The sequence below is a fragment of the Sander vitreus genome, chromosome 3 (genome assembly GCF_031162955.1).
Source record: "Sander vitreus isolate 19-12246 chromosome 3, sanVit1, whole genome shotgun sequence".
Taxonomy (NCBI): domain Eukaryota; kingdom Metazoa; phylum Chordata; class Actinopteri; order Perciformes; family Percidae; genus Sander; species Sander vitreus.
In genome coordinates, this window is record NC_135857.1 from 21,577,507 (window position 1) to 21,594,331 (window position 16,825).

The 16,825-nt window shown below is 44.1% G+C and overlaps 1 protein-coding gene across 2 annotated transcripts in view; it reads right to left on the reverse strand.

The window, feature by feature from the left end:
• Positions 1–10,172: 10,172 nt before the first annotated feature.
• The window catches only part of lekr1 (Leucine-, glutamate- and lysine-rich protein 1), a 94,887-nt gene continuing 88,234 nt past the window's right edge, over positions 10,173–16,825 (reverse strand). For both annotated transcript variants that reach the window (XM_078246493.1, XM_078246494.1), the window contains one exon: positions 10,173–10,652. In XM_078246493.1, coding sequence (XP_078102619.1) covers positions 10,215–10,652 — 438 coding nt within the window. In that variant the 3' untranslated portion in view covers positions 10,173–10,214. The remainder of the gene's footprint in view (positions 10,653–16,825) is intronic.

Sequence of the window (16,825 nt, forward strand, 5' to 3'; positions counted from 1 at the left end):
TGACTGTAACATGTTTTAAAACTCTTATTGTAAATCAAGCAGTCAGGCCGGAAAAAGGCAGACCTCACTACTAAGGACCCTTCACAACCCCTTACTTATCCTTATAAGAATATGCAATATGCAATATCCTCTTAATAAGAGGCAAAATAGACTGTCACCACTTTTTTAATGCAGTTTGCACACCATCTCTTATTTACTTATGGAATTGTTGTTGTAGTTGTTTGCTTTTAATCAAATTGTATGTGAGTCTTTCATGTGTGTTGGCTTTCATGTAGTCTGTGTTTTCTATCATTGCAATAAAGCTTTTTGAATCTTGAATTGGTCACTCATTTACCCTTCTTTTTTATCCTTTACCTGTCTACAGATTGCAACCGTAGCCTACACTCGTAGCCTATAGTCCAAACAAAGTTAATCACGTCTATTATAAAAATAAATAGTTAATAAACAGATCAGTTGACCTAAGATACAATGGCTCCATTGTTTTCCTTATTACAAATACCGGTAGTACATTATTTCATGCTTCCTTCGACCTATCAAAAGTATTTTAGATGAAAAATGAACCCTCAAACAAAAATAGTTGTTGATCATAACTTTTTAGTCAACTAGTGGTAGTTGTTTGTTTGTAATTATAGCACTACTCTTATGCTTTTTCTTCTTAAATGGCATATCACATGTTTGCAATACAATCATCTCATTAGATAGTGTTCATTATTGTAGTGACTGTTATGTTTCCGACATCACCCGAAGGCAACAGAAGGAAACGACTCACCACCAACGGTTTCTGTGACGTACGTTACGGGAAAGTCCGGATTTCTCACATATAGAACATATCCATCCGCCAATAAAAAAAAAAAAAAGAATAGTCAAAGCCAATACTAAGCAGATTTTATTATGAAATCAGTGTTTGCACGCGTCATTTACACACAGTGTACAGGAAGTCAGTAATGTCTACTCGTTATAATTATACATCCGTGTGTCTACTTTGTAATTGTCTATGTTACCGTTTAAAGCAGCAACCCAGGGAGAGCAGGGCAAAAAGGTTTAAGAAAAACATATGCGCTTAATTTCAAGAGTCTGGGATTGATTGTGTCAAAGAAGGTGAAGCTTCAAATGAGCAGTTCAGTTCAGGGAACATTGTGTTCACTTAAGGCTACTGTTCAACCTCCAGGATGTTGTAGCCTGAAGCCCTGCAGTAACTAAAAACGGACAGCAGAGAGAACTGGAGACCCACCACTTAAGGTTTCTGAAAATCGGCGCCCCAAGTTAAGCAGTGGGCTTCCTGGGGTTAGTTTTATACACTTATACACTGACCTTGTGCCGAACACCCACCAACGACTTGATGCTGCAGTTAAGTCTCTGCAATGTTTGACACAGTTGTACTGCCAACAAGTGACTTATGGGCCCCTGTATTGCAAGTGTGTGTGTGTGTGTGTGTGTGTGTGTGTGTGTGTGTGTGTGTGTGTGTGTGTGTGTGTGTGTGTGTGTGTTGTAGGATACAGTAGCCTATGTGTGTTTTTGTGAATGTGAATTCACAAACATTGGGTTTACTGTCTCTGTTGTTTTGTTGGCAAATACAGCAATTGGCCTGCACAGGGCCCGAAAACCCAAGTTTCACTGTAAGTCATTTGGTATTTGGTAATTTGATTAATTGCAAATTTGTTAGGGAATTTGCAGCACAATAGTAAAATAGAAACTGTGGCGGATCCTGCTAATCAGCTAATCCTGAGGCCCTGTGTTAGAAGGGCTCTAGGTCAAAATCTAGTTTTCTAGTTTTATCTCCAACAGAAAACACTGTTCACAAACTGCTCCAAACAGCTCTATTGTAGTCCAGCCTTTACTTCCGTGACAAACGCTTGTCACTTTGTAACACACGTTATAATGCTCGCCTAGCTGCTAGCGTGGCACGCCCTCATACTGTGCAACTAACTAGCTAGCAGTGCTTACCTAGTTACTGCGCATGTGCGACTCAACAGAAGTGTAATGCCTCACTCGGTAGCTAAAACGGAGAGCTCAACACACAGGGTGAAAAGAGGAGCTGCAGCAATGTGCAGTACAACAAAAATATGGTGTTTTGGGAAAATTAAACCACATAAACCTATTCTGGTACAACCTCTAAATACAATTATGAACCTGAAAATGAGCATAATATGAGGACTTTAATGAATGCGTTTATTTCAGTGGTGTCCCACATTTTGGCTTGAGACCCCATCAAATTAAGCATTGCCAACTTGCAACCTCTCATCACAGTGATTTCGACTTCTAAGATTGTTTAATTTAAATGTGTTAGAGGTAAAACTATCTAATACTGATATTTCACAAAAAGACAAAGATTAGGCTAAAGTCTGAAAAAATTAAGATGAATTAAAATTTGTGTAACAAAACAATTCCTATTCTGTCCTATCAATCATCTTATGGCACCTCAGATTGAACTTGTGACCAACTGAACTGGTTTATACAGTATATGCTCACATGGTGCAAATCATTGCCCTGGGTCCCACTGTTTAATCCTGCCATGGTTGGTTATTTCCTGAGGTAATGCGTTTGTATGTGTGTCTGCGTGCATCTAAAGCTATTGTAAGCAATAGCTGTAATCATGCAAACATGGCATAAGGGTATACTTTCATAACCTGTCTGAGGCTCTATGTGGCATGTAAGGGAAAGACAGATACCCCCCCCCTCCACACATACACACACACACACACACACACACACACACACACACACACACACACACACACACACACACACACACACTTATACACCACATGAGGTGGGAGACTGAGGTCTCATTGTCCCTGTCATTAAACCAACACCTACAACCAGCACCTTCGGCCCCCGCACTTACGCAGTTACCACGACGACAAGAAAACTGAGCATTCTTTCTCCAGTTGCCCGGGTGACACTAATTATAGGGTGTGGGAGGGCTCACGGGACGGCAGAATTCCGGAACAACCATAAAGACGAGGAGAGAGGCGTTCAGGGACGCCCAGTGACGAACAAGGGCTTAGTTATACACACACGCCACTCCCTGGAGTGTGTGTGTGTGTGTGTGTGTGTGTTTACGAGCAACTCGCACAGATTCCCCAGGGACACGTGTGCATGCCTGCCCTGCATGATAATTACTGCGAGGAGATCACATTTCAAATGTGTGTGCAAGGCATGCATGTGTGTATATATATATGAATGTTTGTGTGTGTGGGCACTTGTTAAGGGTGATTCATTTTGAATGTTTAAGAGGGATCATTCATCTCAATGTGATTGGGCATTATGTTGTGTGCCTGTTAGACACAAATCAAGATGTAGAACGTTTTTCTAAGAGTTGTATCAGGCCAGATCTCTCTCACACACATGTCCCATGGCACAAACCAGAAACACCAGGTCAGGGGCTACAAAGCAAGGGCAAAGGAAAAAGCCCAGTAAAAGAGCAGGGGGAGTAGAAAAGAGGGAGCTGACTGGATCAAAAATAAAATAAAGGCAATGGAAGCTGAGGAGGAGAGGCTGAGAGGGTCAGAGTGGTTGAATAATGTACAGAAGGCCGAAAGAGATTATAAGAATATTGACAATGAGACAAATGTATATATATATATATATATATATATATATATATATATATATATGTGTGTGTGTGTGTGTGTGTGTGTGTGTGTGTGTGTGTGTGTGTGTGTAAGAGAGAGAGAGAAGAGGGGTGTTTGTGTTTTGTGGGACACAGGAGACATAAAGTGTGTGGTCAGAGCTTACAGTGAGTGTGTCAAAGACAGGGAGAGTGTGTATTGTGGCATTAAGTAAGAGCAGGGAGAGTGTGTTAAGGCCTTCTACTGGCATAGGAGGAGTATTATCTTTTCAAATACACAGCAGACATGCAGGTCACAGTGGGAGGACATTTAACAGGGATAAAAACAAAGATCAACAGCATGGAGAATGTGAGCAGTTGTCAAAAGGTCAGCATAAGTCTGAAATAGTATCCATATGGGTGAAAAAGGAAGACATTATTTGAGGAATATAAAGTGAGTGCATAGAAATGAAATGCCTTTTTTAAATTTTTTATTTAAAGCAACACTATGTAACTTTTCCCTCTTTGGTCCCCCTACAGGTTGTCTCATTGGAACTACAGCCGCACAAGCTGTAGTTCCAATGAGACAACCTGTAGGGGGACCAAAGAGGGAAAAGTTACATAAGCCGCTTTCCGACCGGAGGGATTTTTGCAGTTACTAGAACATAAAATTCCTAGAACCCTTTTTTTCTCGTGTTCCGACTGGACCAATTTGGGGATTTTTAAGTTCTTCTGGCGTGTTCCTGTAACTCTTTCAGCTCCTACTTCAGGGCAGGGTTTTTTTTCTTTTCCCTTTTCAGCATATGAACCTAGGTCAACGAGGGTCGGGTTTCCGGTACAGACAGACCAACAACGGGACAATTTTAATATAATTCGCCATCTTATTCATCACTAAATTCACTTCTGACAACTTTTTAGGCGAGAAACCAACTTTTTAGATTTCGAATATAGGCAGTCTTGCAAAAATTGATGCCGAATTGACAATTTGCTTCAAAGTTTTCGGAGTTGAGAAGCTCCATGAAGTGAGGCGACAGCCAGCAGGCGCCAGTCATACTCAGAGACCCCGAGGTAAGCTGGAGGTCTCTCAGACCGCTCTCGTAAATAAGAGGCTTTTATTTCGCCGTTGACGGTTCGTTTGTTTAAATATCACAACACATGTCCATCATAAGATTAACGGGAACCTGTGGTTAACTGTCTTTTTGGAGTTAAACTCCACAAGCGTGTCCTGCGGGCTTGACAAAACTCGCAGGCCAGCCGTCACTCACACACACAGTCACACACACACACACACACACACACACACACACACACACACACACACACACACACACACACACACACACACACACACACGTCCACAGGCAGGCAGAGGCGGGGGAGAGAGAGATACCCGTTTCTCTTCGGGAGACTTGTTTAAATTATGACAAATATGCTGTACATTAGATTTAGTATTTAGTTCATACTTTTTTTGGTGTATTTGTTTTCTGATTTTAACGCTATAGACCGTTGCCGTGCTTACATCACTCCCTTACCCCTCCTACCAGTCCCTATGGCCACTTGGCCAGTGCGTATGCATCCATCCATCCATCCATCTTCATCCGCTTATCCGGGGTCGGGTCGCGGGGGTAGCAGCTCCAGCAGGGGACCCCAAACTTCCCTTTCCCGGGCCACATTAACCAGCTCCGACTGGGGGATCCCGAGGCGTTCCCAGGCCAGGTTAGAGATATAATCCCTCCACCTAGTCCTGGGTCTCCCCCGAGGCCTCCTCCCAGCTGGACGTGCCTGGAACACCTCCCTAGGGAGGCGCCCAGGGGGCATCCTTACCAGATGACCGAACCACCTCAACTGGCTCCTTTCGACGCAAAGGAGCAGCGGCTCTACTCCGAGCTCCTCACGGATAACTGAGCTTCTCACCCTATCTCTAAGGGAGACGCCAGCTACCCTCCTGAGGAAACCCATTTCGGCCGCTTGTACCCTGGATCTTGTTCTTTCGGTCATGACCCAGCCTTCATGACCATAGGTGAGGGTAGGAACAAAAACTGACCGGTAGATTGAGAGCTTTGCCTTCTGGCTCAGCTCTCTTTCGTCATAGCGGTGCGATAAATTGAATGTAATACCGCACCTGCTGTGCCGATTCTCCGACCAATCTCCCGCTCCATTGTCCCCTCACTCGCGAACAAGACCCCAAGGTACTTGAACTCCTTCACTTGGGGTAAGGACTCATTCCCTACCTGGAGAAGGCACTCCATCGGTTTCCTGCTGAGAACCATGGCCTCCGATTTAGAGGTGCTGATCCTCATCCCAGCGCCGCTTCACACTCGGCTGCGAACCGATCCAGTGAGTGCTGAAGGTCACAGGCCAATGATGCCATCAGGACCACATCATCTGCAAAAAGCAGCGATGAGATCCCCAGCCCACCGAACTGCAACCCCTCTCCACCCCGACTATGCCTCGATATCCTGTCCATAAATACTACAAACAGGATTGGTGACAAGCGCAGCCCTGGCGGAGGCCAACTCTCACCTGAAACGAGTCCGACTTACTGCCGAGAACCCGGACACAGCTCTCGCTTTGGTCGTACAGAGATTGGATGGCCCTGAGAAGGGACCCCCTCACCCTGTACTCCCGCAGCACCTCCCACAGTATCTCCCGGGGCACCCGGTCATACGCCTTCTCCAGATCCACAAAACACATGTAGACTGGTTGGGCATACTCCCAGGCTCCCTCCAGGATCCTTGCGAGAGTAAAGATCTGGTCCGTTGTTCCCACGACCAGGACGGAATCCGCATTGTTCCTCTTCAACCTGAGATTCGACTATCGACCGAACCCTCCTTTCCAGCACCTTGGAGTAGACTTTACCGGGAGGCTGAGAAGTGTGATACCCCTGTAATTGGCACACACCCTCTGGTCCCCCTTTTTAAAAAGGGGAACCACCACCCCGGTCTGCCACTCCTTGGGCACCGTCCCAGACTTCCACGCAATGTTGAAGAGGCGTGTCAACCAAGACAACCCCTCCACACCCAGAGCTTTAAGCATTTCTGGACGGATCTCATCAATTCCTGGGGCTTTGCCACTGTGGAGTTGTTTAACTACCTCAGCAACCTCCACCAGGGAAATTGATGCCAATCCCCCCCTCATCCTCCAGCTCTGCCTCTACCATAGAGGGCGTATTAGTCGGATTTAGGAGTTCCTCAAAGTGCTCCTTCCACCGCCCTATTACCTCCTCAGTTGAGGTCAACAGCGTCCCATCCTTACTGTACACAGCTTGGATGGTTCCCCCGCTTCCCCTCTCCTGAGGTGGCGAACGGTTTTCCAGAAGTACCTTGGTGCCGACCGAAAGTCCTTCTCCATGTCTTCTCCGAACTTCTCCCACACACGCTGCTTTGCCTCTTTCACGGCAGAGGCTGCAGCCCTTCGGGCCCTTCGGTACCTTGCAACTGCCTCCGGAGTCGTCTGGGATAACATATCCCGGAAAGACTCCTTCAGTCGGACGGCTTCCCTGACCACCGGTGTCCACCACGGTGTTCGTAGGGCTACCGCCCCTTGAGGCACCTAAGACCCTAAGACCACAGCTCCTCACCGCAGCTTCAGCAATGGAAACTTTGAACATTGTCCACTCAGGTTCAATGCCCCCAGCCTCCACAGGGATGCACGAAAAGCTCCGCCAGAGGTGTGAGTTGAAAGTCTGTCGGACAGGGGCCTCCTCCAGACGTTCCCAATTTACCCGCACTACCCGTTTGGGCTTACCAGGTCTGTCCAGAGTCTTCCCCCACCCCCTGACCCAACTCACCACCAGATGGTGATCGGTTGACAGCTCCGCCCCTCTCTTCACCCGAGTGTCCAAAACATATGGCCTCAGATCAGATGAAACGATTATAAAATCGATCATTGACCTTTGGCCTAGGGTGCTCTGGTACCAAGTACACTTATGAGCATCCGTATGTTCGAACATGGTGTTCGTTATAGACAATCCATGACTAGCACAGAAGTCCAACAACAAACAACCACTCTGGTTTAGATCAGGGAGGCCGTTCCTCCCAATCACGCCTCTCCATGTGTCTCCATCATTACCCACGTGCGCGTTGAAGTCCCCCCAGCAGAACTATGGAGTCCCCGACTGGAGCCCCATGCAGGACTCCACTCAAGGTCTCCAAGAAGGCCGAATACTCTGAACTCTTGTTTGGTGCATATGCACAAACAACAGTCAGAGTTTTCCCCCCACAACCCGCAGGCGTAGGGGAGGCGACCCTCTCGTCCACTGGGTTAAACTCCAACGTAGCGGCGCTCAGCCGGGGGCTTGTGAGTATCCCCACACCCGCCCGGCGCCTCACACCCTGGGCAACTCCGGAGAAGAAAAGAGTCCAACCCCTATCCAGGAGTATGGTTCCAGAACCAAGACTGTGCGTAGAGGTAAGCCCCACCAGATCTAACCGGTAGCACTCCACCTCCCGCACAAGTTCCGGCTCCTTCCCCCACAGAGAGGTGACATTCCACGTCCCCAGAGCCAGCCTCTGCTGCCCGGGTCTGGTCCGTCGAGGCCCCTGACCTTCACTGCCACCCATGTGGCAGCGCACCCGACCCCAGCGGTTCCTCCCACAGGTGGTGGGCCCATGGGATGGAGGGATGTCCGCCACGTAGCTTTTTCGGGCTGTGCCCGACCGGGCTCCGTGGCAAACCCGGCCACCAGACGCTCGCTGACGAGCCCTCCATCTGGGCCTGGCTCCAGACGGGGGCCCCGGGCTTCCTCCGGGCAGGGTCACTTCATCCCTTCCTCGATTTTTCATAGGATTTTTGAACCATTCTTTGTCTGGCCCCTCACCTGAGACCACTTTGCCTTGGGAGACCCTACCAGGAGCACAAAGCTCCAGACAACACAGCCCTCAGGTTCATAGGGACACACAAACCTCTCCACCACGATAAGGTGATGGTTCCCTTGCGAATGCAAATGGGAAAAAAACGGTTTTGGGGTAGAGTAGTTAGTAGATCTGTTTAGAAGTGGACTTTTCCTATAACTACGTTCCTGTAACTACTTGGTCGGAAAACGGCTATAGTGTTGCTTTAGAGAGCTCACATTCTCACCAGCATGTAATGTCTTCCTTTTTCACACACACACACACACACACACACACACACACATAACATTGTGATGATGACCATACGTGATTGCAAAAAGTGAGCGATTGTGGTGTTATTACGGAAACAATCACTCACTGGAGACCCTCACACATGGCAAAGTCTGATGCACTGAGTAAACACACACAAAGCCACACACAATCACACACTCAAACAGGAAGGCAATAAGAAGCCAGCTGCAAAGCATAAAAGAAAATGTTACCTTTATCACATAAACACTATATGTATTGTTGTTGTTGTTTTTTATCACATAAACATATGCATTGTTGTTTTTTATAAAGGGGCATCTAGGGATTGTTAATTGTAGAGGACGATTTATGAGAAAATCTTATGCAACCAAATTTGAAGAAAAAAAAAAATGAAGAAAGTAAATAAATGTCTTAATCGAGAATTTGTGACAGGCAACTTCAGGAAAAAACATGAACAGGTTTGTTATATGTTGTAGGAAATGTTCTATTTTAACCCTGTTGACCAAAACAGGGGAGGAAGACAATTGTTTTAATGGCACAGAGTGTTCATTGTTTTATATTTCAGAACGTCTTCAATCTCCGCAAGGGCCCTAATTTTTAGCAGATAAACCATATGTGTGTGTTTTGGCAAACAGAGGAAATGTTGACAGGATAAAATCATTATTATCCCACCTTTCTGTGCGAACAACGTGCACATGCATTGTCTTACAGATGGGTTGGAATTGAGGGACACTGGGACGTCAAACTAAAAGCTTTCCATGTGTGCCAGTAAGCGGGGAAATGAGTTCCACGCCACACACACTTCATGCATTTCTTCCAGATCATGCCAATTCATCCCAAATGTAGAGGGAGAGGAAGAGAGAGAGGGAGGGAGGGATGGAAAGACCTTGCACGGAGTGAATGATGTCAATAACACACAATGCCTGAGGGGTGAGGGCTGGGTAATTGGTATGTGTGCATGTGTGTGTGTCCGGGGGTGCTTGCCTTACAGTTTCTTTTGTGTTTGTCTGCCTTTTATTTGTGTCCACGGGTGGCAAAGGACACGTTGTCATGCTCCTTCAGCCCTGTCCTTGTGACAGGCTGTATGTGTGTGTGTGTGTGTTTGCATGTGTCTGTCTGAACATGCGTGTGTGTGTGTTTACTATGTGCGTGCGTGGATGTTTGTCTGTGAAATCCTGTGCGTGCCACTGAGACTGTGTGAGTCGGATTGTGAGAACACAAGTGCATGTCTGTCAGAGGGTATGTGTCTGGGAGTTTACTGCTGTACCAGCAGGACTCAGTAGTTTCGTGTCGTGTGTATAAAGTGTGTGCTTATGTGTGCGTGACTTTTAGAGTAGGCTATTAGAGGGATATTTGACTAAATTGTATTATGTATTATTAAATTCTAAGGGAAGACTAAAAATACAATTCAAATAATATTTGATATGATATATATAATATTAAAATACTAATACAATTACTATTTAAAATAATATTTCAAAACCACATTGAAATTATGTTTTATTTTTGAACAGGTACAATAGCTGTTTAATACATATATGGTCCTTCATTCAGATAGCTTTTTACAGTCTCTCCTTCCTCTCCATCGCCAAACTGACCTTACTTTTGACTTCGCTCATGCTGCTGCTGGCTTTCAGTCTCGGCAGTGTCCCCTCTCGTCTTTTTTCTCCACCACGATTCCAAGACTCAAAACTCCTCCCTGCTTTTCCTCCATCTGTGCTCTGGCCTCTGTCTTTGTCTGTGCAGGCAGGAGAGGGTCGCAGTGTGTTTGGGGAGTTCAAAGAGCGAGTAAGAGGTACCCGGGTTTGACCATGGAGATGGTAATGCTTGTTCCCTGGGGGAGTTAGTCTCTCCATGGGGTTGGGAGGAGACCTGGAGGAACCTTGATGAGACGCTAGGGATCGCAGCCCAAGAAGCTCCTCTTGAGCTTGAGACAGGGCAGCAGTCAGCTCCTCCCTCTCCTCACACTCTTTTCTTACTGTCTCCTGGAGTAACGCCACCTGGAGGAACACCAAGTAGTGTTTCAGAAAGTCATTTAGTGCAAGTCATCTTTATTGAAAAAATATGTCCTTTCCTTCAAGCCAAAAAATTATAATTTCATATCAGTCTAAAGAAATAGTTAAATGTTTTGGGAAATAAGTCTATTCGCTTTCTTTCAGAAAGTGAGATGAGAAAATCAATATAAACTCATGTCTGTGAGGTAAGTAGAGAGCTGGAGTCAGGCTGTGTTTAGCCTAGCTTAGCATAAAGACTGAAAACTTAGAGAAACTAGCCTGGCTCTATCCAAAGTTTAAAAAACACACCTACCAATACCTCTAAAACTGACTTATTTACAAAGCTTGTTTGTTTAACTGGTACATTAACAGAAATGTAAAAATGTCTGTTTACATTTGTGAGAACACTATAATACTAACTGGCATAATCAAAGAGACTCGGTCAACAAGACCCACACAGGAAAGCTACCCTAACACAGTCACAGTGATCCAGTATCACCTTCAGAACAGGAAAGCAAAAAATACATAGATGCAATAATCACAAATTAGATTAGAACATAAGATGTTGCACACAGAAATATAGCATACAGACACAAGCTGAGTCTGTAGCTTGTTGTGTCTGTATGCTGTATATATATATATATATATATATATATTCATTCAGATGTAGATATGTAGATATATACACACATACAGTATGTGTACTTTTTTTCCAGAATCACAAAACAAAACACACTAAAATCGTTTGTGCTGGGAGGTTACCATGTGATTCATTATTTTGTCCTATTTTGATCTTTGATCTTAGATCTTAGAGACATAGAGCCTCTCTCACTGAATTTAATCTGATTAAAACAAACTACAGCTCTTGTTATGTGACAGCCAGACAGAAAAAGGAAAGCTGCTCACTTCAAGTGACGAGCCAAAGTTTAAAAAATAAAATAACAATACTGTTCTTGCAGGGCCCTTTATAGCTTTCTCATCACTTGCATGCATTTCCTATCAATATGGCGCACAGCCTTAAACACTGCTCACTAGCTCATTTAATTACAAACACGTGCCATTTAAATGGTTTACGTCATTTTGACCATCTGCTGTTTGATAACAGACACGTGTTGTATGCATCCCTAAATGATTGGGTGACAAACTTAAATACTAGACTTTAACAGACACTTAATTAAAGAGTCAGTCATTAGCTCTCACATTTGGCACATATATGTTCTTTTAAAACAACACAACACCGTAGCTGCTGCTAAGCAAGTAATAATTACAGAATAATGGTGAATGCTAAAACATAGTTACATAGTTACAATGGCTTAAAGTAATAATCTTGAAGATTTTCATTTAAATAAATGTCTGTTAAGTCACTATCTACGTATCACCAAATGAGGTAACACAATGATGATTGAGCCTATGGTCCACTGATGAAAGCAAAAAGAAAATTATACTGCTGTTGCTGCTGTTTACATTCCTCCTCAACGGCAACGTGACGTCATGACTTTGCGTAAACATACACGGCACTTTCCTAAAGCCAAGAGGCGTGTTATCTGTACGCATTTTCAGCTGACCCTTACACGGATTTTCGGCCTTTCATACGGCGTCAATTCACACGCAATCGCAAGGTAATGTAAGTCAATGGAGGCCAAACGGCGTTGATAAACGCGAAATAGCGAGTATGTGTCTTTATAACACGCAAATTACGGCATATGAATTGGCGTGTCATACATACACCACTTCATGAGATCAGTCTGTCCTCCTTATACAAATTCAAAAAATGCACTACACTATCGCACGCAACTGTTTTTGTTTTGCTTTGTGTTTATCTTGTGTAGCATAAAGGTCTACAACCACATTTTGTTGTGCAACTCTGTGCTGTACAATGATAATACATGAACCTTGAACCACGTAAGAGGAATAATGTGTAATTTCTTCTAACCATAGATTGTAAATTTAGTGAACAAAGCTTCTGGGTGTGAGAAGTGAAGCCAATGTGGAAGTGCCTTAAACCTGCATTCTATCTAATTTCCATCTAGGGTGACTCCACTGGTTGCAAAAAGAACTCAGTTTCTATAGAAGTCTATGGGAAAATGACCCTACTTCTCACTTGATTTATTACCTTAGTAAACATTTTCATAATGAGTTTATGGTCTCAATCGCTAGTTTCAAGTCTTCTTCAATACAGCAGGATTTACATTTTTGTAATTATGGTCCTATTTATTTTAAAATAGACGATAAAGCAGGGGATGCTTTAGGGGCGTGGCTACACACTGATCTGTCAGCCAGGACCAAGAGGGTATGGCTGCAGCCTGGAGACCTCCCATCTCATGCCCTCCCGTCTCATGCATGGGCGTGTCCAACGGTAAATTCAGATGTTCAAAATACGAAATCGCAAATTATTTTCTAAATGAAGTCACGGTTAAGTTAGTGAGCATGATGCAATTAATTGAACGCCGTTTAAACTCTTAAGGCCGTTATAGACCAACCAAACGGCCGACCGAGAAAGGGCAGTTGGACTGATCAGTCAACCCGAGTTGGTCAAAAAAATGCCTGGGAACACACCAAAGCGACGAGACGTAATACGTACATAACAGGAGGCGGTGCTAATCTGTATTGTCGCCACAAAAAATGAAAACTGGCAGCTGATTGGACGAACGCGTCACGTGCGTCTCGCTGCTGCTTCCGGATTTTGGATTTTTCAACCAGCCATTAATGGTGACTCAGAATACAATCTCATATTGTACTAAAATAGTTCACAGAAACTTGTTTCTGAAAACATTTTAAGGCCATGCAGTTGCTGACTCTGTCTTCATTTCAAATCAACAAAGGTCAGTTTAAAAGATTTTCGTCAGATTTTGAAAGGCTTAGTCACAGTCATCACGCTTGCCATTTCCAGGTGAGTCCCGACTGCCCTGTCTCCGACTGAGCATGTCAGGTCAGCGAAAATGAAGGCTGACAGCCCCTCCAACGGACGACGGCACAGAACACACCGAACAGACTCGAGTCACTGACCTCGCCAGACTGTCCAATGGCCGATTATCGGCCCGGTGTGTAGCTGCCTTTAAATTAACGATAGCCATACATAGCCTATAGTTGGCAGATTTGTGGATGTTAATGTTGTCTCCCTGATGTAAAAACATTTTTTATTAATGCTGTATTTGCAAATTCATAACAGTAAAAAAACGCACAAGTGTAACATCAAAACGTATGCCAAGTGAAAAACATTTAGCTCAACAATGAAGCCACCCACATAATACTAAAATTAATACACTTTTACAATTATAACATATGAAACCACAGAAGAGTAGGCTACAATAAAAAGGTTTTCATGCCTACCATTAGAAGGGGATCTGATATCTAAAATTTAAACAAGCGGAGGTTAACCAATATTTTATTATAGGCTAAATCTTTTTAATCTTCTATAATTTCGAAAGCTGCATTTATGGATATGAAATTTGATAAGAAAAAATAGGATTAATATAAAATAGTGGTTAACCTCATCCTTTCTGAAATCATAAAACATTTAAAACTGCATCAGCGTGTTGTTTTTCAGACAACAGCAATGACCAGTGCTAGTTTGAGTCTTTTAGCTCATAGGTTTAGCGGCAGACTGTTGTACGTCCCGCTGTTGGAATCCTCTACAGTGAAATACAGTCACACTACACCGTTTAGCTGTCAGCATTTTAGCCGTGTTTAATCCAGTTACTACTGTAGCTAATGGTAGGCTAGCGTTACCTGCTGTGTAACGTGTTATTAGTGTTTACTAGCATGACATGCAGCGATGTTTCTGTTGCCTAACATCTGTTGTGGAGCATCAGAGCGCAATGCAGACATTTAAGTGGGACCGTAATGAACATGCGCCGTGAACAGAAAATTGTGTTGCCTGTATCAATATATGTGTGGAAAGCGGTCACACAACAGCTGAAATGGCATACTCCTTCATAGTATCCTTCAACAAAGGAGGAATGTAGCACAATATGGATGTGAAAGCAGTTATAATTAGCCTATGTGACAATAAAATTTGTTTTTGGTTAAAAAAATTTGTGTGGCATCCTGTTGTGTTCTTTAATCCCCCAATGTAACCCAAGTAGACTTTATATTTCACAGTTACTGTTTTTCGTCAGATCATTTATAGATCTCGACATTTCCGACCGCACTTGAAGGCAGCTTCATTTCACTAAGAAAGAGAGAAAGAAAAGAGAAGAGCGAGACAGATCGACTGTGCTTTGTTGTTTGGCAAACATTCATCTACATAAACTCCTGGGCAGTTCATTGCTTGTGTTTGGTGTTTTAAAACTTTCTTGTGGCAGCAATAGAGACAGTGATGTTTCCTGTTTCCTGTACGGGACTCTCACACTGCCTCAAAACTGACTGACAAGTCTGATCACATGACTGTGTAACGCAGCGTGACGTGGGGTTGCGTTTCTCTAAAAGTTGAGTCGGTCTCAACTTTTTGCCACAGGCCCGCTGCGGTTTTTTGCGTGTCCCCCCTGCGGCACCCCCCGGCCCCAACCTAAACGCACTACCCCCATTCAGAATGAATGGAAAGACCTGTGTTTTTGCCACAGGTAAAACTCCGCTGGATGACTCGTATGAGAAGGGTTGAAAATCTGCAACTTTCCCTCTTTAGCGTTTAGCTTAGCGCAGCACCATTGCAACCATAAACAACACTGGCTTGGCCGTGTCATCCTCCCCAGAACATCTCTTGTCAAAAATAGTCACATCCGGTTGCAAAAAACAAGATGGAGATGCCCATATCGCCAAACTCGAGGCTTCAAAACGGCACTCCACAAACCAATGGGGGATGTCACGGACGGTACGTCTACTAATGTTATGTCTATGCTTCTAACATGTAAAGCTTCCAATGTATCGCGAGGCTAACATTGATGTCAAATATCACATGAAAACTCTTGAATTATTAAACCTAAATTACCAGTTGAATAAAATGAAACTAAAATACAGTAAAATATGAATATTAATAAATATTCTGATAATGTTCTGTTAATATTCTGACTGGTTTCATCAGTTTCACCAGTAATCTGGTCATGGTCTGATATGTGAGTGATACTGTGTGAACAGGTCCCTGTTGATCTAAAAAATATGTTGCCATAATGGTAATGGGCGTTGTGTGTGTTTCTAAGGGTTAAATACAGTATGTATCTCTCTACTGCCAGGTGCTAAAACACTGTATGCACGTGTTGCCTCTGTGCGTGTATGTCCAAATCTGGTCCTGACTTTTCGGTGAGGGAAATCCCCAATGATGAAAGAAATATAGTAAATGTGTGGATACTCTCTTTTTACGCTCGTATTTTGCGTATGGTTTTCTTTTTATGTCTGTAATTGTCAACATGTGTGTTATGTGTTAATAGGTGCCTATATGTCACAATATCCATGTTCCATGTGCAGTGTGTCACGCCTTATTTTGTATTCTCACAATAATTGTATGCAATTATTGTGAGAGTGTGTGTGTGACAGTTTGCACACACGTGTTTGGCCACTTCCTTTCTGTGTGTGTGTATGCAAAACTTGGAGTGTGAGTCTCCTTCCTCCCTGTTTATATGCAGGCATGGGTTAGATCCTGGGTGTGTGTGTGTGTGTGTGTGTGTGTGTGTGTGTGTGTGTGTGTGCGTGTGTGTGCGTGTGATGTCCTGCATGCCAGTCTAGCTGCAGAGAGAGACAGACATCATTAGGGGCTCCTAGTGAGAGCAGAGTTACAGGGCTATTAGATGGAAGTCACATGCAGACCCACAGAGCCCCTGCTTTTAATCTAACACTGTAAACCACATTCCAGCGGCAACACACACACATGCACATACACTTATGCAGAAAACACAGTGAAACACCCTAATCAACGTACAGTACACAGATATGATCTTAGGCTTGCATTTGTAGAGACTAGCACACCCAAATGCAGTTAAACATATCCTATCCCAAAACGTGTCCTATGTGTTATGTGTGTGTGACCTCAGTGCTGTTAGTGGGAGGTTAAAGGTCAGACGTCGTTTCCCCCAGACAAAGTGACCTTTACCCGTTGTCCTGGTCCATATGCAACAAAGCTGGAGGGGGAGGGAGACAAGATGGGACAGAATGTGTGTGTGTGTGTGTGTGTGTGTGTGTGTGTGTGTGGGGGGGTATGAAACCTCCTGGACTTCTTAGAAGAAGACACAGGACTTGGCTTTTCAATC